A 23727-nucleotide genomic window follows, 5' to 3' on the forward strand; every position below is an offset into this window, starting at 1 on the left:
CTTGTTGACTTACTAATCTTCTTTTCTTTTAAATCAAGTAAGATATTTTTTAATATTTGCTGTCGACCATTGCAGCGCTGCATATCATTTGACTTATCAGCCTACCTCAAACCGGTGCTAAGTCACTCGTATAAAAACCTGTTCACATCAAGAATGATAACTATAATGATAACTATATTACCGTCCACACCATATCGTTATTGTTCTGCTTTTTATAAGTAGGCTACTCGCTGCACAGTTATGTTGTCTGCTGCTTTAAAGTCGACATGAAATCAAAATTGACCCTATTTATTTGGTTGGATTTGCTATTTGCTTTGTTGGCGTCTAGTGATGAAGTTAATGCACAGAAAAAAACTGTTTGCCATGGTAATCTTTAATCAGAATCTGAAAAGTTACAACAGGTGTTCACGGGGACTTTAAATGCTCGAGCTAAAGTCAGGTGGATTCTGATTGGCTGTCAATGTTTTTATCGTTCAAGTGATTCCAACAATATCGTTCTTTAAAGGATAACTGTCGCCAAAATGCAACCTAGGGTCTTTTTGTTAATCTACCCAAGCCAAACTTTCGTTTAAAAGCATAATTATAATGGGAATGCCACTTTTATGTTTGACCGTATTTTCGTTTTCGGTCAAATTGCCTTTTGAATGGGAGTGCTAGGGGCACTACTATGATAGCATCAAAATCGCTATTTTTAAAACACTAAGAAGGCTCGACACAACATGAAACTCGAAGTATCACCAGGGGCTCTACACATGAACTCGAGCATTGAAAACATTGTTTGTGTACACAGAGTTTACTGAAAAGAAAGATTTTGAACAACTCACTGTAGCTGTGTCCGTCGGCATTTTGACAGTCAAAAAGACCAGGTATGGTTGTAATACGGGGAGAGTTGTAACACCACCATTTCCACCACTTGGGGATAAGATAGGAGTCATGTGATCATTTCAATATTTACCTACTGCCTCCCTGATACCGCATGGTGGTTGTCAAGTCTGAAACCGACACATTCTGAATTTATAGAGAAAAAACTGATTTTGAGGTAAGAAAGTACATTTTTTGACCAAGACTATTTTTTGTCTAGTATCTAAACTATTGCAGATAAAATAGTTTGACTTATATTAGATTAAAATGTAGTTTCTTAGGCAACATGTGATGCAGTTTTCCCCTGCTAATTTCAAACCAGTATGCTAATACAGCTAGCTAAACAGTGACTGACAGGGGTGGAGTGGGTTGTAACACTTCTTGAAAAAGTGTTACAACCATCCCCTATCATACAACTGATTGATTTTAATATTTTTACAGAATGCCTATTGCAGTCTCTGGGCCCACAACGCCTGCACTCCAGGGTTACCGGCATTCATTTGTCAGCACTGTGACTGATTAAGAAGACACACACACACACACACACACACACTCTCTCTCTCTCTCTCTCTCTCTCTCTCTCTCTCACACACACACACACACAGATATTGTTTTTTTGTTAGAAATTATAGTATGTGTAAGTAAGTTCGTTCAAGTAGACACATTTACATATACACAAACACAGACAGTCTGTTCCAGAGAGGGAGTGAGACATTGTTATTTTATGTCAATAAACCTGTTTTTGAAGCATATCTTATAGTGTGGCATCCATTTTTGCTTCTTTTGTGTAATTGTTACAACTTACCTCAGCATGTGTTACAACCTGTATTGGGGTAGGTCGTAACGAAGGTACACCATGTATTGGACACCAACTCACGAGGTCTGTGATATTCTTGTAGAGGATTGAATTGGTGCTATTTGTAGTGAACACATGTGGGTACTTTGTATAAAATTTTGAGAACTCTAGCTACAAAATTCAGTGAGTTATAGTTACTGAAGCAAAAAGTGTTACATACCCGGTCTCCCCTAGTCGATCTCCGAATGCAACGTAACAGGGAGGAGAGTAAAGATTGAAAGCTCCTAAAGCTTAGTTCCATATAAATTCACGGATAATTTTTTTGTTTTGTCGTTAGTGAAAATCAATATTGACCTTGTATTTGAAAAAGGATGTTCATATAAGAAGCAATATTAAAATTCAGAGTCAGTTCATTCACATTCGGAGATCGACACATTCTTGTTGCTAGGCCGATTGTTTTGAACGTTGCAGGGAACTTTATTCTAGCAAGCAAGATTAGGCTATACAACTCGAATATATTATCCGCGTCCAAAATGTTATTTGAAGAGCTTTTGGGGTCTTGTCTCCCCCCAAAACGCAATATTTACAACACTAGTTGCGGCAATAAGATCCCAAGGGATCTATTGAGAGCGTAAAAAGTTTCGGCGGTAGTTTTACAATTCATTTTACGAAAAACTTAAGTCTTATTGCTTTTTTCTTTTCCTTTCCCAACTTTTTATGTTAGGCCTACATTATTCCCGTCTTTTATTCTCTCCGCTTCTTTTCCCACCTGTGCTGCTGGATAGTGCATATCGAGTTCCAGCCCCCTCCTTTACCTGGTGGAGCGCATTTGCACAAATTCCCCAGTCGTGCATTTGAGAGGGAGGAGATATGGAGAGGGAGGAGATAGAGCAGGAGAGAAGGAGGTTTGAGAGGAGTTTATTCCCAAATACAACACTAGAGATAAACAGAGGAGCGAAAAAGACATGATTCAACAAATGCGCTAACATGTATGCATGAGGTTTGTTTGGCGCGAGGAACACCTGGAACTGTGATTTACTTGATCTGCTACCTGGATGAGACGCTGGGGAGAAGAGCGTGGAATGTGAGCCCTTTGGGATCTGTGATCAAGGAACAAAAACATTTAGCAGGTGAGGTGTTTTGTGGGTGAAACTCCCCAGTGTTCACAGTTTAGCACTTAGTTTGACTAATCAGACATGAGTGTTACTGTGTCTTTATTTCTGGATGGAATATATTCCCGTTCCTAAAGACAGGAATGGGACAGGTGATGCTAAATTTGATATTCCTCAGTGTTCACATGCTTCTGAATCTGTTCATATTTCATCATGTGTGCATTTATCATATAATCCAGTATTATTTTATGCACCAGGTATTAAATAGTACTGTATATACAGTGTATATATATATATATAATTATTAAATAAAATGTACTTACAATTTTTTTTATTTTTTTTTAAAATACTACTAAATTATATATTATAACATATATTATATATATTATAACCTATATAATGTGCTAGTTGTTTGATGACTCTTACTGTCTATTTGTCCCAGGTAAGCATGGCAACAGTCTAATGAATAACAGATTTTATGCAAGTGCCTGAGATACTGGCCACTGTCAAACTGACCTCTGTTAATATGGTTTTCATCCTTCTTCTCCACAACAGTCTCAATCTCTGTGTATTACTCCATCATGGCCGGTAGCAAGACTGAGAGAGGTTGGTTATTACTGACATTTTATTACACATTCACAAGCCTTTATATGCTCTTATTCAGCTTGTCCAAAATGAACAGAAAGGATGAGTTATTCTATAAAATATAATGGTATAAATATCCTCCGCATTCAAAATTTTATTTTAGATTTATCTTGCCAAATGGCAAGAGTTAAGACAGACCAACATCTGAGCGTTTCTACAAACCTCAGAATATGTTGTGGGAAGACTTTATTTTTTCCAGCTTGGAAATATAATTAAATGATATTTAATACCTCTGATGGAGGTGAGAAGCATGTTTAAAAAAAAAAAAAAAGATTCCCATGTGTTTTCCCCCTAAATTATCTTTGTATTTGTCTTTATGAATGCTACTGTTATGAAATGTAAAACAATGTACACATTGCATGCTACAATAATTATAACAGAAATCACAATCAGTAAACCACTTCAGGAAATTATGTATTACATGCATGCTTTTTATATTACCCACATTTTAGTGTAAAAAATGTCCAATTATTGCTTTCTAACATTGAATGTTTTGGATGATGTGATGTTCAATCATCTTTTCTTTACTTGAACCCCTCAGGAGTCAGTTGGGAGGTGCGGGCAAACGGGCGTCATTTTCATCAGTCCTGTCGCCGCAAATCTTTCCTCTGTTTCCGCTGGGGGCGTTACGCTGTACGTGAGAAACCTTTTTGATTCATATTGGCTAGGGAGAAGTAGTTATGGAAGCGTTAAACAACATTTGATACCTTTGGGCTGCCTTCTGCTTCATATGTTGATGTTTTCAGCTGGTTTGAAAGCAAGTTTTATTCATTACTTGACATGTTCCTAATGGGTTTTGTTGCCAGGACAATGTGGTACGGAGCTACAAATACACCCCTCTGACCTTTTTGCCCCTTAACCTGTACGAACAGTTCCAACGAGCGGCGAATCTTTTCTTCCTACTTATTGTGGTTTTGCAGGTTTGTGGAGTTTTTCTGTGATACAAAGATTCATGGAGCTAATTTAAGTTTAAATACCAAGCCCATGAGGAATATTTGACTAGCACATTTTCCCCCCTTGTAAATACTATAGAATAGTTCAAGGTGGCCGCTCGAGTTCATGATGAAATGATGAATGACGCATGCTCTTTTGCAAATATTGAGTCGAAAACACCTGCTGTTTGAAAAAGACAAAATTACATAGTCATGGCTGAAAATGGCATTCACCCTTTCTTACAATAAATTAGATAAATGAGAAAGCATAAAGATCACTTAATTTGTAAAGAGTAAATATTTGAGTTTCAATTCATAAATCTTGGAGTACTTGACAGCTTTAACATTGGCTATTATATCCTTTATTCTTGACCCTATTTAAGTCTGTATTGGAAATGGTGTGATGGATTAGCTTCATACGCCTCAAAGTATATTTTATGAAGATTTTTGTAAGCCCTGTGAGTATGTATGTATATATATAATATAACAGAGCAACAGTTCTTCATGGAGTGCTGGATATTAAATATTCCTTATTCATTTTACATTATTGTGTTTCTTTGTTTTAAAATGTAATATAAAATTCAAGGCTAAAGATAACAAATTATATATTGTATACAATTTATATTCATACACGCACATACATACATACATACATACATATATATATATATATATGTACAGTGAGGAAAATAAGTATTTGAACACCCTGCTATTTTGCAAGTTCTCCCACTTAGAAATCATGGAGGGGTCTGAAATTGTCATCGTAGGTGCATGTCCACTGTGAGAGACATAATCTAAAAAAAAAAAAAATCCAGAAATCACAATGTATGATTTTTTAACTATTTATTTGTATGATACAGCTGCAAATAAGTATTTGAACACCTGAGAAAATCAATGTTAATATTTGGTACAGTAGCCTTTGTTTGCAATTACAGAGGTCAAACGTTTCCTGTAGTTTTTCACCAGGTTTGCACACACTGCAGGAGGGATTTTGGCCCACTCCTCCACACAGATCTTCTCTAGATCAGTCAGGTTTCTGGGCTGTCGCTGAGAAACACGGAGTTTGAGCTCCCTCCAAAGATTCTCTATTGGGTTTAGGTCTGGAGACTGGCTAGGCCACGCCAGAACCTTGATATGCTTCTTACAGAGCCACTCCTTGGTTATCCTGGCTGTGTGCTTCGGGTCATTGTCATGTTGGAAGACCCAGCCTCGACCCGTCTTCAATGCTCTAACTGAGGGAAGGAGGTTGTTCCCCAAAATCTCGCAATACATGGCCCCGGTCATCCTCTCCTTAATACAGTGCAGTCGCCCTGTCCCATGTGCAGAAAAACACCCCCAAAGCATGATGCTACCACCCCCATGCTTCACAGTAGGGATGGTGTTCTTGGGATGGTACTCATCATTCTTCTTCCTCCAAACACGTTTAGTGGAATTATGACCAAAAAGTTCTATTTTGGTCTCATCTGACCACATGACTTTCTCCCATGACTCCTCTGGATCATCCAAATGGTCATTGGCAAACTTAAGACGGGCCTTGACATGTGCTGGTTTAAGCAGGGGAACCTTCCGTGCCATGCATGATTTCAAACCATGACGTCTTAGTGTATTACCAACAGTAACCTTGGAAACGGTGGTCCCAGCTCTTTTCAGGTCATTGACCAGCTCCTCCCGTGTAGTTCTGGGCTGATTTCTCACCTTTCTTAGGATCATTGAGACCCCACGAGGTGAGATCTTGCATGGAGCCCCAGTCCGAGGGAGATTGACAGACATGTTTAGCTTCTTCCATTTTCTAATGATTGCTCCAACAGTGGACCTTTTCTCACCAAGCTGCTTGGCAATTTCCCCGTAGCCCTTTCCAGCCTTGTGGAGGTGTACAATTTTGTCTCTAGTGTCTTTGGACAGCTCTTTGGTCTTGGCCATGTTAGTAGTTGGATTCTTACTGATTGTATGGGGTGGACAGGTGTCTTTATGCAGCTAACGACCTCAAACAGGTGCATCTAATTTAGGATAATAAATGGAGTGGAGGTGGACATTTTAAAGGCAGACTAACAGGTCTTTGAGGGTCAGAATTCTAGCTGATAGACAGGTGTTCAAATACTTATTTGCAGCTGTATCATACAAATAAATAGTTAAAAAATCATACATTGTGATTTCTGGATATTTTTTTTTTAGATTATGTCTCTCACAATGGACATGCACCTACAATGACAATTTCAGACCCCTCCATGATTTCCAAGTGGGAGAACTTGCAAAATAGCAGGGTGTTCAAATACTTATTTTCCTCACTGTATATGTATGTAAATATATATACATCTAATAACAATACATTGTTTATAATTATATATAAATCCATAATTTTCAAAAAGTTTCCTAATTTAAGTGAAAATTTAAGCTGTTTTGTACATCTTTGGTTTCATTTATAGTGTGTTCCTATAATTGCAACCATCCCTTGGTACAGCACAATGCTTCCTTTGCTGTTTGTTTTGCTTGTGCGTGGATTTAAAGATCTGGCTACCGATGTGGTGAGTCTATCATTCTTGTCATTCTCTCAACCGATACTTTTAAACTACTTTCACTAATATAGAAGTTTGGAGACCAGTAGTAGCTCAGTTTTCAGCCATTTTCCCATTACTCCCACGTCTATGCATAATGCTCCCTCTGCTCCTATGCCTCTCAGGGGCGACGACGAAGTGACGTGCAAATTAACCAGCGCCCGTGTGACATTCTCACTCCTGAGGGGTAAGTAATACTGGCCTGGAGATAGTTGAGACCAAAGCTCCTCAGAAGCAAAACAAACACATCATCATCCGAGTTTAGATTTACAGAGAATCTTTCGCTTCAAAAGTCTTCCTCTCTTGAATATCTCCTTTCCAGCTTCGAAACTGTTAAGTGGAAAGATGTACGTGTTGGTGACATTCTCCGGATTCATAAGGACAAGGTCATACCTGTGAGTGTGTGCATCTGTGTTTCTAACCCAGCTACAGCAGCCCCAAAAAAGTATCTGGACACTTAAATATTGTCATGTTTAAATTTTTAATTTCTTTGCACTACACACAAATTAATACCAAAACATTTTTTGTCTCAAATTGATTTGTAGTGGATAGATCAAGTCATTTCCTACCTTCAGGTTGACTACGTTTGACGCCCATAAAGTTTCTCCTGTTGTTTATTTCAGGCAGATCTGCTACTCTTGTGCAGCACTGAGCCACACAGCCTTTGCTATGTAGAAACGGCAGACATTGATGGGTAAGAAGCGTATCTCACCCTGGACAGACGCCAGAACTTCTCACGGCAGCTAAAAGCTAACTGCTAAACTATACTCAGAATGATATCACACACAAAAATGATAAACAAATGGTCACTGTGATATTCAAAGCAGTTCTATAAACTTGTTTTTTATGAATTTGATTATTATGGTGAAATAAACCCTCAAATATACCATGTAGTAATATACAAGTTGTGGAAAATTAGCACAAATGCTAACTAGCATTTATTTTTCATGGTATTGTGAAAAACTAGCATTTATTTTCCCTGCTGTTTGGGCTAAACTACTCAGAATGACATCTTACACAGAAATGATAAATAAATGGTTACTGTGATATTCAAAGCAGTTCTATAAACTGTTGTTTCTTATGAGTATATTATGGTGAAAAAAAACTCAAATATACCATGTTGTGGAAAATTAGCTCTGAAGTTAATGTACCATGGCTTCACGGTATTATTATGCTATTCGGGCTAACCTATTTAGAATGACATCACACACAAAAAAAGATAAACAAATGGTCACTGGGATAGCCAAAGCAGTTCTATAAACTTGTTTTTTATGAACTTGATTATTATGGTGAAAAAAAAACCCTCAAACATACAATGTTGTGGAAAATAGTTTTCACTGTATTATTCGTCTGTTTGCAGAGAAACCAACTTGAAGTTTCGCCAGGCTCTGACTGTAACTCATGCTGAGCTGAATGGAGAGTCAGCTAAGCAAAACCTGGGGTCTTTTGATGGTTTGTATGGACTCTTTGGGCAAACATTGGAGCCATTCATTCGTAGTGACCAAAAGATAAGCTTTCGCTCTCCCTCTTTTATACCTCAGGTATTGTGTGGTGTGAGGAACCAAATGGTAATCTGCATTCTTTCAAAGGTGAGTTGCATTGGAAAGGAGAGCGCCACCTTCTGGACACAGACCACCTGCTCCTCCGAGGAACTGTACTGCGAAACACAGACACAGCGTATGGACTGGCTATATACACAGGCAAGTCAAATCTGTGCTATTAAGGTGAATGCTGACAGCTGGTTGAAATGCACGGAGCCCCTAAATGGACATGTTGATGGAAAAAAATGAGAAGGGAGGAAAAATGTGTTAATACGTCAATGCTTTCGCATTCTCTCGCCAACATTTTCCATTTGCCCTGAGAAACTTGCAAAAATGCATCACCATGCCCCTTGAGGGGTTCTGTAGAAATGGCCTGAGACAAATTAAAAATTAAATGGAGTTATTTGACCTCAACAGGCTCGGATAGTAAAATTCTGCAAAACTGTGGCAGTCTGAAACTGAAGAAAACACGGGTGGAAATATTACTAAACAAAACGGTGTTGGTGGTAAGAGAGAGGAAGAAACTTCATACGTAACTCTTAGTTGATATAGATACTATATCAACTATTATCTAACATAAAATTGACCTAGCATGACCAGTAGCTTGCTTGACCTTCTTTATATAAAACCATTAAAATATGTAACCATATGTAAATATCATATCATATTTGCACATAATCAGTTATTTGATTAATTGTGGTAAGAAATACTTAACCTAATTTACCAAAAATATAAGTGGGAAGACAATTAAATAATCAAAACACATAATTAAAATTTAAATTAAATTAAAAACACATAATTTAGGGGTTACACGTCTCAAATGTTGATAACAAAAATGCAAATTTGTATTTTATGTATGTTTTTAGTATATTGACCACCTGAAGTTGACAAACTAATATTATTTATATCTCATATATATCTATATCTCATGTTTCAGATTCTGCTCTTCATGCTGACGACGGCTCTCCTCCTCGCTGTGGGCGCGGGGTTATTTGAGTACAGGGTTTCCCCTCAGTACGAAGTTGTGTCTGTCTTGCAGCGTGACTCCTCGCCTGCCTACCTGGGCTTCCTCTCCTTCTGGGGCTACATCATTTTGCTTAGTCCTTCTATGCCCATATCTCTCTATATAACGTAACAGTGGCTCTCCATATTCTCATGATGCCTTCTTTTGAGATTTAGATCCTTTTATCTCTGAATATTTTGCTCACTGATTTGTTGTCCCACACCAGATTTGAAGTGATCCACGTGGTGCACTGTTTCCTGATTGGCCGGGATATTGAGATGTACTGGGAGGACAATGACAGCCCCGCTCAGGCCCGCACAACCACCCTGAATGAGGAATTGGGTCAGGTGGGCCACCTGCTCAGCGACAAAACCGGCACTCTCACGCAAAACCGTCTGCTCTTTCGTCAGTGCTTCATCGCCGGACACATTTACGGTCCGTCAATTTCTTTGACACTCTCCTCTATATTTTAAAACATCAATAATGACATCTGTCTGTTTGTTCAGGTGACATGGCAGGGGAATTCAAGGTAGGATTTAAGAGATTAATTTATTCCTGTTTTAATCTACTGTCCCAGAACACATCCCGCTTTTATTTCTAAAGCTATTTTATTTCTATATCAAGCCACTAGACTTTAGCTGGAACCGGTTTTCCTGTGGTGGAATGAAGTTTTCCGACCAGCGATTGGTGGACAAGCTGCGTGAACGGAGCAGCCCTGAGTGCCAAGAGTTCTTCACCGCTCTGGCCCTTTGTCACACTGTCATGAGCGAGTGGAGGGATGGTTGGTAGAAATGCCACTTATTCTGCCATTATCACAATTTATCACAACATTGTATTTGCTAGAGGTAAGGAAGATGGAATTATTAAAATATAGCTGCAAGATATAATTACAGGGCAGCAATACAATAGATTTTACTAGAATATATGACTATTGGCCACCAGGGGGCCCCAAAGTTAACATTGATCAACAGGACATTACTCCCAGTGCAGAAGAATCACATGTTCAAAACCCCCCTTTTCCTGTTTGGTCTAAAAAATTGGTTATTGACCATGCAGATTGTCAGCAAAAACATTGATTTCTGTTTGAACGTTTGGGGTCGGTGCCTTTTTTAAAATGTTTTTTAAAGGAAATCTCTTATGCTCATCAAGACAGCATTTTAAAAAATACAGTAAAAATAGTAATATTGTGAAATATTATTACAATTTAAAATAACTGAATATATTTGAAAATGTCATTTATTCCTGTGATGTGAAAGCTAAATTTGCAGCATCATTACTCCAGTCTTCAGTGTCACATGATCCTTTAGAAATCACTCTAAAATGCTGATTTGCTGCTCAAGATGTTGAATGCTTCAATGTTGAAAACGATTTAATATTTTTGTGGAAACCGTAATGCCTTTTTTTCAGGATTCTTTGATGAATGGAAAGTTCAAAAGAACAGCATGTATTTAAAATAGAAATGTTTTGTAACATTAAAAAAGTCTTGACTGTCACTTTTAATCGATTTAATGTGTCCTTGTTGAATAAAAGTATTAATTTCTTAAAAAACAAATCGTACTGACCCCAAACTTTTGAACAGTAGTGTAACTTTTAAGCTGTCGAGGCGCTATTCAAAACTGCTCATACTGAAGTTCAGACCTTCCTTTTTTACCATAAACCAGTCAGAATAAGAATAAAATGAACAAATACAATAGGTGCCTACACCTTTTTGATGCTTTATGATGTTCATTAGGGATGAACAGATGCCAGATGGAATATTGCACTGAAACAATCTTAAAATAGAAAGACATGTAAAAAGGTAAATTGTGTTTTATGAATACAGGGTTACCTCATTACCAGGCTGCCTCTCCAGATGAAGAAGCTCTGGTCTGTGCAGCGCGCGAGCTCGGCTGGGTGTTTCTGTCTCGCACACGAGAGACTCTCACCATCAGCGAGATGGGCCTCACGCGAAACTATCAGCTCCTGGCCATCCTGGACTTCACCAGCAAGAGGAGACGCATGTCAGTGCTGGGTGAGTTTCAACAACTGCCCTTAAAGGGTTAGTTCACCCATTTTAATTCTGTCATCATTCACTCACCCTCATGTCGTTCCAAACCCATAAGACTATCGTTCATCTTCAGAACACAAATGAAGATCTTTTTAATGAAATCTGAGAGCTTTCTGTCCCTACGCAACTACGCAACTGAAGAGATCGTAAAACTAATCCATATGAATTGAGCGGTTTAGTCCAAATTTTCTGAAGAGACTCGATCACTTATATGACGAACCTTTAAAGGGATAGTTCACCAATAAATTAAAATGTCATTCCAAACAATAAAATATTCTGAAGAAGTCAGTGGGGTCCAAAACAACATTGATTGGAATCTGCTGTCTTTCATTTTATCTGCAAACATTTTTAAAACTTCCATTTGCATTTTGTCAGATTTCAAAATGATGAAGTTACAACCCAAAGTATACTTCAGTTATGACGTGAACTCTTAGCTTTCACGTTCAGCCGAACGTGTTATCTTTCAAAGTATACTCCATTTGATGGCGTCCGCTGAACAAATGCGCACTAGAAAGATTAATTTGTGTCCAGTGTCTGAGCTATTTCTCTCCAGAGGGTATTAGCGATAAAAATGTGAATACGCAGGCCACAAGAAGTAATTAGGTGGGTTTTTTTATTATTTATATCACTTTTACTCAGAACATGCTAGCTGGCAACAAAGGATTCCATTCATTATGCTAAGCTAAGCTAGCGCCGACCCTGTCAAACTAAAACAATGCATTCACTGAGACAAAAATGCATTTGCCCACCTATCTAAATGTAGGAAAGAAGGTGAATAAGCCCTATTTCAAAAAACGGTGGAGTGTTCCTTTAAGCTGGAGTTGCATGTTTTTCTTAACCCCCTCACTCTAGTGCTCCTTAATGCAAGGCTATATTGTTGCTGTCGCAACCAAACTTCATGAGAACGCATAACTATTTTACGAGTTGGCAATTTCGTATTAATTTGTTCGATGTGATTCATATGAGAATGAAGATCCACTCCTAAACCTAACCATCAGTGGTGTGATTGCAGATCATACGAAAACATACCAGTGAGATTGTACGAATTTGCCGCCAATTTGCAAAAACGTAAAAAGGTTACGAATTTCCATGAGAGTGTGTGGACAAACTAATTTGAGGCAAAAAATTCACGGCACATATGCAAGCTGAGCGTACAGTACGGGTGGATGACGATCCGCGCTGATGACGAAATTTACATGATGCACGCTGTACACATACCCTAGCGTACGCATAAGAATCAAAGTATACTTTGGGCTTAACTGTATGGGTGTGTGTGTGTAGTGCGGGACCCTGGAGGACGGTTGAAGCTGTACTGTAAAGGTGCAGATATGGTCATTCTGGAGAGGCTTCAGGGGGACTGGCTACTTCAGGAGAGTACCGAGAGAGCTCTAGAGGTGAGGCGCCTTTAAGAGGAAACATGGTAGAGTAAGAGCTGAGGTACGACGCAGTTGTTCATGTGTTTGGATGTGTGTGCGGTTGTCAGCTGTTTGCTCAGGGTTGTCTGAGGACTCTGTGTGTGGCGGTGCGCTCTGTTCCCGAAACCCTGTGGACGGAGTGGAGCCGCGCCCTCAGTCAGGCGGGCACAGCGACGGGTAACCAGGACACTGCGCTCGAAGACATATATGATCAAATGGAAAAAGACTTAACGGTACTCAAAGGGAGTTATTATGAAACAAATCAGTCTCTGGAGTCACCTTAAGGCAAATGATCAAATGGTTTAGCATTGTGTTATAAAACAATCCTGTTTGTGTAGCTGCTGGGTGTGACGGCTATTGAGGATCGTCTCCAGGAAGGTGTACCCGAGACCATCGCCTCCCTGCGGAGGGCGGGGGTGAAGGTGTGGGTGCTGACGGGAGACAAAACAGGTGCTGTGTTTTAGCATATAAGTTGGTTTGAAGAAGCGAAATTAAAATAAATGAATGTTGTCTGCTACTTCTTTTCAACAGAAACGGCTGTGAATGTGGGATACGCGTGCAAACTGATGGATCCAGACACAATCCTGATTGAAGGGGAGGAGCTTAGGTCAGAAACGTTCCTATTATGCTAATCTGAGCTTTTGTCTTAATTAGCTGTGGCTGTGACAATTCAAAATGCTGCATCACAATTTGCAAACTAGCCAAACTAAATGGTAAGCTAAATTTGTATTAGTTTGGTCCACATCATAATTTTTTTTAAATGGTATGTTAATTTTTTTTATTTTATATATATACGTGTATAATAATATTAATTAATAAAATAATAAAAATGTAATTGTATTATTAATAAATAATTGTATTAATAAAATTAATAATTAAATGTATAATTGTAAGAATAATAACAATAATAATAATTAAAAATCAACAATAAAATATTTATTAACAAAGAAATTTAACAATAAATAATTAAAAATTAAAATTAAATAACATTAAATTAAAATTAAATATTAAACAACAAAAATAACAACAGCTATTGTTATTATTTCCTCCAAAATTGCAATAGCTTTTTTTATGTATAATTATACTATTTAAATAATTAGTAAGAAAAATAACAATAATAATAATAAAAAAGGATTTTACATTTATTTTATTTTATTTTTATTTTATTATTTTATTATTTTATTTATTTTACAAATTAAATATTTTAACAATAAATAAAAAATTAAATATTAAACATAAAAAATAACAACTATTGTTATTGTTTCCTCCAAAATTGCAATAGCTTTTTAAATATATAATTATATTATTTAAAAAATGTGTAATAATAATAATAATAATAATAACAATAATTAAAAATTAGCAATAAAATATGTATTAACAAATACAAATAATTATTAACAATAAATAATTAACAATTAAAATGAAATAACCTTAAATTAAATTTAAATATTAAACAACAAAAATAACAACTATTGTTATTATTTTTTCATTGTAATTGTTAGCAATAGCTTTTTAAATGCTTGACTCTAAAAGTTGAATTTAAAAGGTAGGCTAATACATTTAGCAAAATGCTAAAACTTGCATGTAAACAGTACGTGAGAAGGGGGTCTGAGATAATGACACAATTTCATGACCCATCATTTCTGTAGATTTCATCCGGACCTACAACATTCACCATGTTTTCATTGTTATGTGACCAACCAGCGTTATTTGTCTCAATTCACTGCCTTTCACTAACCCTGTTTGATAGTAAATTGTTTTCTGGATGTGCGCTTCAGAATATTGGTGGAAGTAGAAAGTCATCCTGGAACTTTTCGCCAATTGTTTAATGAATACTACAGCCTCAAAGTGTGTGTGCTACCTGTCACCAGTTAAGCATTGTAGAAGTATGCAAGCTGATTCACAAACAATTGGCCATTTTAATTGGTTTCTATTTTTGTCACGTCACGTGACATTTCTTTGGATGCAGCCAATATAGCTTAGACAGCATTGAATATTCAATATTAAGCATTGAATATGTTCTGATTGGCTGTGATATTGTGAGGACAGAATACTTGATGCTGGAAATTTGTTGCATCGCACCTGGTTAGAATATGCACAGTGTTACAAAGATACACATACACATGTAATATAAGACAACATGACTGTTGTCAATATCTGCAGGCAGCTTCTAGAGTCTCCTTCTCCAGATGTTCGTCTCATGTCTAAAGAGACAGAGGTTTGGACCACAGACAGGAGAGCAGAGAAGAGCAAAGCTGCGCTTGTCATCTCGGGTCCTGAACTGGTGAGCTGGTTTTATTTATAAATAAATAAAAAATATCACGACTGTTTAAAGGTTTAGGGTCAGTGAGATAAAAATTAACACTTAAGAGAGAAATTAATACTTTTGTTCAGCAAGAATGCGTCAAATTATGGAAGCTTGTTTCCACCACTGAATAAAAAATAAAAAAGGTAATTGCGACTTTAAATCATGCAATTCCGACTTTGCCTCGCACTCGCGACTTTATATTACGCAATTCTGGCTTTGTCTTGCAACCGCGATTTTATATCATGCAATTCCGACTTTGTCTCGCAATTGCAACTTTATATCACGCAAATCTGACTTTGTCTCAATTGCTACCTTATATCACGCAATTTTGACTTGGTCTTGAAATTGCGACCTTATATCACGCAATTCTGACTTTATAACTCACAATTCTGACTTTATATCACGCAATTCTGACTTTATAACTCACAATTCCGACTTTATATCACACAATTCTGATTTTGTCTCGAAATTGTGACCTTATATCACGCAATTATGACTTTATAACTCACAATTATGACTTTATATCACGCAATTCTGACTTTGTCTCGCAATTGCGACTTTATATTACGCAATTCTGACTTTGTCTCGCAATTGCAACTTTATATCACGCAATTTTGACTGTCTCGAAATTGCGACCTTATATCACGCAATTCTGACTTTATAACTCGCAATTGCGACTTTATATCACACAACTTTGACTTGGTCTCGAAATTGCGACCTTATATCATGCAATTCTGACTTTGTCTCGCAACTGCAACTTTATATCACGCAATTTTGACTGTCTCGAAATTGCGACCTTATATCACGCAATTCTGACTTTATAACTCGCAATTGCGACTTTATATCACGCAATTCTGACTTTGTCTCGCAATTACGACTTTATATTAAGCAATTCTGGCTTTGTCTTGCAACCGCGATTTTATATCATGCAATTCCGACTTTGCCTCGCACTTGCGACTTTATATTACGCAATTCTGACTTTGTCTCGCAATTGCGACCTTATATCACACAATTCTGACTTTATAACTCACAATTCCGACTTTATATCACGCAATTCTGACTTTATAACTCACAATTCCGACTTTATATCACGCAATTCTGACTTTGTCTCGAAATTATGACTTTATATCACGCAATTCTGACTTTGTCTCGCAATTGCAACTTTATATCACGCAATTTTGACTGTCTCGAAATTGCGACCTTATATCACGCAATTCTGACTATAACTCGCAATTGCGACTTTATATTACGCAATTCTGACTTTGTCTCGCAATTGCGACTTTATATTTACGCAATTCTGACTTTGTCTCGCAATTGCGACTTTATATTATGCAATTCCAACTTTGTCTCGCAATTGCGAATTTATATCACACAACTGTGAAAAACGAAGTCAGAATTGTGAGATGTAAACTCTCAATTGCGAGAAAAAAAGTCAGAATTGTGAGATAATAATAATAATTCATTACATTTATATAGCGCTTTTCTCTGCACTAAAAGTGCTTTACATAGAAGGGGGAATCTCCTCAACCACCACCAATGTGCAGCATCCACCTGGATGATGCAACGGCAGCCATATTGCGCCAGAACGCCCACCACACACAAGCTTATTGGTGGAGAGGAGACAGTGATGAAGCCAATCAGTATATGGGGATGATTAGGAGGCCATGATGGACAGAGGCCAATGGGCAAATCTGGGATTTCTTTTCTTTTTGACCTCAGTTTAACGTCTCATCCGAAGGACAGATAAAAAGTCGCAATTACCTTTTTTCAATTTTTTATTCTGTGGTGAAAACAAGCTTCCATATTAAATTGATCAAAAGTGTCACAAAAAGACTAAATAGAAGACTTTAGTAGATTTCTATTCATCAAAGAATCCAAATATGAAATGTTTCTTGAGCAGCAAATAAGCATATTAGAATGATTTCTGAAGGATCATGTGACACTGAAGACTGGAGTAATGATGCTGAAAATTCAGCTTTGCCATCACAGGAATAAATTACATTTTAAAATATATTACCATAGAAAACAGTTATTTTAAATTGTAATAATATCTCACAATATGTCTTACTATCTACTTTCTGTACATTACAGGCAGAATTGACCCAAACGGAAGAATGGGGGGCGAAGTTTGTAGCTCTCTCTGATCAGTGCCAATCTGTGCTCTGCTGCCGTGTGACACCGGCACAAAAGGCCGAAGTGGTCGAAATGGTCAGGAAACATTCGACTTCGATTACCATGGCAATAGGAGATGGTGCCAATGACGTGAACATGATCAAGAGTGAGAAAAAACAGTAACTATTTTAATGCATCATCATTTGTTATTTGGCTAAATAAATCAAACTTGCACATTGCTAATAAATAAAAATCTCCGATATTGACTAGCGGCACATATTGGCGTGGGTCTTTGCGGCGTGGAGGGAAGTCAGGCGGTGCAGAATGCAGATTTCGCTCTGGCGCAGTTCAGCTTCCTCCGCAGGCTGCTGCTGGTGCACGGGCACTGGTCCTACTATCGCATCTGCATCCTTCTGCGCTATTTCCTCTACAAAACCACTGCTTTTGCTCTAGTTCACGTCTGGTACAGTTTCTACAATGGCTTCAGTGCCCAGGTATAGAGCAACTAGGTCACTTAATCCACTTTACACCCACCAACCCCAACCGCACTTTGCTATTACAGTCAAACTGAGATCTGTTTGAGATAAAATCAACATGCAACATTTATCTGATAATAAATTACATCAGCAGCTTTTTTTGGTGCATTTTCTGCTCTCTTTTTCCAGCCCATGTACGAGAGCTGGTTTATTAGCCTCTACTCAACAATGTACACGTCTCTGCCTATACAATGCGTGGGTTTTTTTGAACAGGTAACCCAAATACAGAGCATTTTGACCAATCATTCACAACAAATCCAAAAGTTGATTGGTTCATCTGTCAGTCTGTCTGTTTACATTGACTCTGGGATAGGACGTGAGTGCCAAGAGCTGTCTGTGCTGGCCGGAGATCTACTCCATTGGACAGAAGAAGCAGCTTTTCAATCCTTTTGTTCTGGCCGTCACGCTCCTCTACTCCCTCTACACCTCCATCATCATTTTCTTCATACCTATGGGAATATTGCAGTACTCTGCTCTCGATTTTCAGACCTTAGCCGTTACGGTGGAAACGTCTGTGGTGCTCGCCACCACTGTCGAGGTAAATAGACGGCATAAATAAAGGCTGCAATATTTACGTTACAAACAATTGTGACCGTGATAACTGTATTATCTTGTTCGTGTCTTGTCGGTTTTAGGTTATTCTACATACAAAATTCTGGACCAAGTGGAACATCGCAGCAGTCATCTTTAGTTTAGTGGTGTTCTTTCTGTCCACACTGGCTCTCCATAGCACTCGCCTCTTCACTGCCTCACCTAAAGACTACTTTTTCCTGGGTATTCATGTCTGCAGATTAATAATTATTCATATAAATTGCATATCTCTAGATGAAGAGACAAAATACATTTAACCATGTAGTAAACTTTCTATATATCACCTAATCAGGCTTTCTGTTTTTTAAAAACAGTCATTACGAAGAACTATTTTAGCTATTTTTAATTATCGTTTGTTTTTAATTTTTTTAATTTTAGACCTTAGAATAACAAAAAAATATATTTCTATGATTTTAGTTGTTGCCATGACTTATCCAGTAATCACAAATGACTGCAAAAGGTTTTGTAAAAATAATAATACAGATTTTCAAAATAACCTTAACTGAATGAACATTAGAAAAATGAAATGCATTAAAAAATATATAAACAAATTGATATAAATATGAGTAATGATTATTAACCTTATTCATTTTATATATATATATATATATAGGCTATATAAAACACATTTATTTTACAGTTTTAACTGATTAAAACTTTTTTCTATATTAACATTATTTATAATATAAAATATCAAAATCACAATTTTGAACCCTACCTCATGTTTTCAAAATGTGGAATCCTGCATGATGTATTTATTCATGTAGGCCACCAGAGGGCAAATGTAAGAATGTAAGAAGTCTTTACAGTGAATTTCAGCCAGAAATCCTTTAATGTTGAACTCCTGAATATGTGAATCTTGAATTTTCAGGAGCATCACCAAATGCTTTCAGTACCCCTGAGGTTTGGCTGACCATATTTGTGACCACCTGTATTGCTGTCCTCCCCTCAATAGCCATACGAGCTTTAGGTGTTGTGTTAACAAACCCCAACAAACATAAGGTAGGATCCTTACTTTTTCTAATTAACATAACATATATTACATGTTGTGTTATTGATTATGCTCACCATACTTTGCTTTTTACACATGTAGATACACAGTTCAAAGAATGAGTCTGTTGAGCTGCAAAGGTTTCGGAGAGGTACCTTTCAGCGTCGTTCATCCTATGCGGTGTCCCAAGGGAAAGGCTTTGGTAAGTTAATCACCACAGGAGTCGGGCTTCATTCTGCAGCGCCCCCAAAGGACGGGAGAGTTACAGCAGATGGTCTGAAGAAAGAATCTCCACAGGGTTCACATATAGAAATGAATGGTGATGTTTCATGCTAGCATCTTCAGTGTGTTTTGTTATGCACTATAAATGTAACAGAAATGTCAGTAGCAAATATTGTAACCAGAGGTCAGTGGTCCACAAACCCAGGATTTTTGGCACATTTCCAAAATGGAGGCCCATCATACACCTAATCCAACTGATAGCGATATATTACATCTTTTGTACGTTTTGGGTTGGGTTTGTACGTTTTAAAATGCAAAAAAGTTTTTTTTGTCTCAGTACTGTATCCATAAATAGGGACAAACAGTTGATTGGGTAAATCCCATGATCTTTAGTTTTGTAATATTTGGTCTTTTAAATATACTTGTATTTTTGCACAAAAAAAAAAAAATGCTTTACAAATAAATTTATTTAACTGAAAATTTATTATTTTTGTTTATTGCTGCAAACAAATCCAGGCTAGATAAATAAACAGACAATAGCATGAATGTGTTCAACAATGGTTTTATTTTATTTCAAAACACGCAATTTACCCATATTACCATTTTTAGTTATTTTTTTTTTCCTGTAACAGTTATTACTCCAATTTGTCTCCTGTCCATTTGCACTAAATGAAAAGTGCTCCACAGGCTCTCTGGCTCCCCCTGTAGGACAGGAGGAGGAATGAGGCTCTCCATGATGACATGCCCTTTAACCTTTAACAGCTGCCTGAGAACAAGTTTGTGTGTGCATGTGAAGCTTCAACAGGATATTAAAACTGGGTAGTCTTCTACAGAAGATTTTGAACAGGGACAGGTATTTTGTCCTTCAATATCTTAGTTTCTAGGTGTTTACATTGAACTAGAATGCTAAAATTCATGAACCCAGGGCAACGCGACAGCTTCAGAAACACACACTGATTGTTTTTTTGGATTGTCTTTACCCTTTGATCAGTCTTTGGCTTGGGTAGATGTGCTCTAAGGAGAGTTTGTGTGCATGTAATCGTTTTCATTTAGAGCTATTTATTTTGCGCTCACTCTTCCCGACATAGTGTTTCAGTATATAATAATCTGGCGAATTTGCTACACTGCTAAATTCCCTGCTTTAAAAATAAAGAATTTAAACCAGCTCAAGGTGGTTTGCTGTCTTATCTAGGTTATCTAATCAGCGATTTGGTTTCCCAGCCTGCCAAGCACCCAAAAACAAAAAAAACAAACAAACCAGATTTAATAATCCTAGCAAGCCAGTTCAGACTAGTTTAAGATGGTTTTAGCAGGTACATAACATTAAGTTTTCTAGTGTATAATTGGTGCAGGTGATATCATCCTAGTGACTGAAGTGAAAAAGAGCCTGAACCAGCAACATTGATTAAGATTGAGGTAAAGGCTTTTTCTTTTTGTTGTATTTTTGCATAGTTCTCTGTGCAAAGACTACCAGCCTCAGCAGCTCTTTATTGACCGATTTGTGGTTAGAGAGCATTGTTAGCGCAAATGTTAGCACTTGCCTGGCGCTAGCTCTTTTCAATTGGTCCAGCAGTGTGGGAGTAGGTTAGTTAAGTGAGAGAACAATGTAGCTAGATGCTAAAGTTGGTGTTAGCATCATGCTTAGTATAGAACTTATATTTATTGTCCATTTTTGGTGGCTAAAATTTATTGAAGTTAAATCTACCTCTTGAAACACCTGAATGTTTCCTATGCTTTACTATACAAATCTACAGGGAAGAGCGGTTGCAAAGTTAGCTAATGTTGCACATCATAAGCACCACAGCAAGCTAAATAGGGCAGTAGTCACCTACTTGACCAATGAGCCTCTTTCCTCCTTCCTTTCTCCTCTTCTCTTCTTCTCCTCCTCTCAGCCTGTCTTCTCTCTACCATTTTTTTCTCCTAGTTTTGAAACTTGATTGTCTTCTACCATCACAAAGACACTTGGTTCTGATTGATTGACAGGTAACAGAAGAGGAAGAGCACAGTGTGACTGGGGGGTTGAATCTGCAGACAGACCCGGAGAGAAACATGATGTACATGATGCTGTTTTACAGTTGATGAGAGACCATTTCTGGTTGGAGGGGTCTGTTGCAAAAAAAAATGGCTGGTAGCATTCCAGTTTCGCGTGAAATGGTGTGCAACCCAAATCGAGAAACACGCCACATGTAAACAAATGCACACAAGATTACATTTTCAGAAGAGACGTGTGTACATTAGGTCCATGACCAAGTTCAGTTGCCCAAGATAAACGGTCATGCCCCACTAAAGAGTTATATACATAAAAGAAATACAAGGAGGGCAGAGAGGGCTGCAACAATACATGCACACAACCAGTGAAAAACAACAGTGACAGAAAACTACAAAACAAAGACCCCTCCAACACCTTTACCACCCTTCCCACCCATCTCCAACTTCCCCGGGGTCTATTCATCCTAGTCACTCCCTCCAAAGTCCAGGTCGATCCAGCTTTACTCTATACAGTATACAATAGTCATGCAGAAAAAAAGTGTCCCCGCCACTTTAAATGGGAGGAGTTTGTTTTTTCATTATTTTTTAAATTAATGCTAGGAGCACTTAACACAATCTAGTTAGCTTTAAAAAAAAATTAACATAGTTAAAGTCTGACTAATGCTGAAACTGAAATCATTAGAAAAAAAACGATGCATATATTGGAAATTCAGCGTACTGTGATTTTGCTCTTTTCTGTCATCTTTCAATGTTCTGTTTTTTTCTTTCACTCTCAAATCCTTTTCCTTTGTGTCATGTCTTTCATTATAAACATTCAAATGTCTTTCTTTTATAAAGAATTATGTACCAACATCGATCAAAATAATAATAATAATAAACAAGAAATTGGCAAATGAGTGAACCAAACAACAACACCAACAAAAACACAATTTAACAGTATAAAGCTTCAAGTCACAAGTTCAAAAACTAACTATTATTAGTCTTAGCAGTGTTAGTGTACTCATTGTAATTAGCATTAGTTTAATCTAAATTACATAAACTTTACACAAAACATTTGAGGTATTTCAGAATCAATTGTCAACACCTTCCTGCCAAGTCCATGTGGTTTCCAATGGGAGAAATATAAGAGGGAAATGGTCCAATGTGTCTTCTAAAATGGCCTCTTCTCCTGAATCACTTACAGCTATTTAAAAAACCAAACTGTCAAAAACTGGATTTTATTTTAAACCCGTTCTTGACCTAAATCAATGTAAAATGTTAGTTGTAGCCAACCATGTTGATTAGAATAAAGTCCATTTTGGTAGGCTTATGTCAGAAGTTTATGATATAGCTTGATTTAAATGAGTGCTCATGAAAATAGGCCATATGTGGGCACAGTACTCAGGCATTTTGAGTGACATCAGGGTGTATGACATCAGAAATACAATGATAACATTGAAAGATATTTTGTGAGTATCCAACAGTGCAAATAAACTAAAGAAACTAGCCTAATGTGAAAGAAAGCTGGGCATTTTTGCAGGGCTCTTAGCCCAAATAATTCCAGTTAAGTGATAGTGCAAAAAAACAATAAATAAAATTGGCATTATAAAGTGCTTAAACACCAGTTTATGTCAAACTAACGTCAAAATCACCCTGTGCTTCAATATCTGTATGCCCAAGTAGTGTACATTTGTATGTTTGAGTAATTGTGCAAGGTGCTGATCACGCTTAAAAAAAAAAAAAAAAAACGCCAGACAGCGTTTATGGAAAATGGCACACAATCTCGAAACGCGTTTTTAAACTCGACGCGGCGCCTTTAAATCGCGGCGTCCCGCGCGAGAGAAACTGAAAGACCGCGAAACGCTCAACGGTAAAAAAAAGTCAGTGTAGTGCAGGTTTAAGGCCCTTTCACACCGGATGCGTAACGAAAAAGCGAATAGTTCGTGTGCGAATAGTTCGCGTCAAAACCCATCACATGAGCCGCGTAAACACGGTCTCTATCTCTATCTTTGACGATTAGCTTTCTATCCCAAATGTAGTTTAGCCTGCTAGCCTACACAGCACAGGACTATACAACAACTAAAACTATCACACA

At 37.4% G+C, this 23727-nt stretch overlaps 1 protein-coding gene across 2 annotated transcripts; it reads left to right on the forward strand.

The window, feature by feature from the left end:
* The first annotated feature begins 2579 nt into the window (after positions 1-2579).
* On the forward strand, positions 2580-22433 carry atp8b3 (ATPase phospholipid transporting 8B3). Of its 2 annotated transcripts, XM_084118001.1 has the most exons (28): positions 2580-2787; positions 3325-3375; positions 3956-4047; positions 4221-4334; positions 6770-6868; positions 7024-7085; positions 7221-7293; positions 7522-7592; positions 8259-8350; positions 8440-8598; positions 8857-8945; positions 9377-9570; positions 9669-9877; positions 9949-9971; positions 10067-10223; positions 11265-11453; positions 12771-12883; positions 12973-13137; positions 13243-13354; positions 13436-13511; positions 15068-15188; positions 17304-17490; positions 17595-17818; positions 17990-18073; positions 18174-18398; positions 18496-18634; positions 19323-19453; positions 19545-22433. In XM_084118001.1, exons 1-28 carry the CDS (start codon positions 2649-2651, stop codon positions 19776-19778), a joined length of 3624 nt encoding a protein of 1207 aa, XP_083974127.1. In that variant the 5' UTR covers positions 2580-2648; the 3' UTR covers positions 19779-22433. The 2 variants fall into 2 exon arrangements, 1 of the variants encoding a protein (XP_083974127.1); XR_014606839.1 differs by lacking the exons at positions 18496-18634; positions 19323-19453; positions 19545-22433 and having other exon boundaries at positions 17304-17503; positions 18174-18310.
* The last annotated feature ends 1294 nt before the right edge of the window (positions 22434-23727 follow it).

This window comes from Abramis brama, assembly GCF_963993115.1.
Source record: "Abramis brama genome assembly, chromosome: 6".
Taxonomy (NCBI): Eukaryota; Metazoa; Chordata; class Actinopteri; order Cypriniformes; family Leuciscidae; genus Abramis; species Abramis brama.

Excerpts from the sequence above, each read along its gene's own strand:
- atp8b3 (XM_084118001.1), top strand. The coding sequence starts at position 2,649 with ATGCATGAGGTTTGTTTGGCGCGAGGAACACCTGGAACTGTGATTTAC. Across the intron at positions 7,294-7,521 it reads ATAAGGACAAGGTCATACCT|GCAGATCTGCTACTCTTGTG; the intron begins GTGAGTGTGTGC and ends TGTTTATTTCAG. Across the intron at positions 9,878-9,948 it reads CATCGCCGGACACATTTACG|GTGACATGGCAGGGGAATTC; the intron begins GTCCGTCAATTT and ends CTGTTTGTTCAG.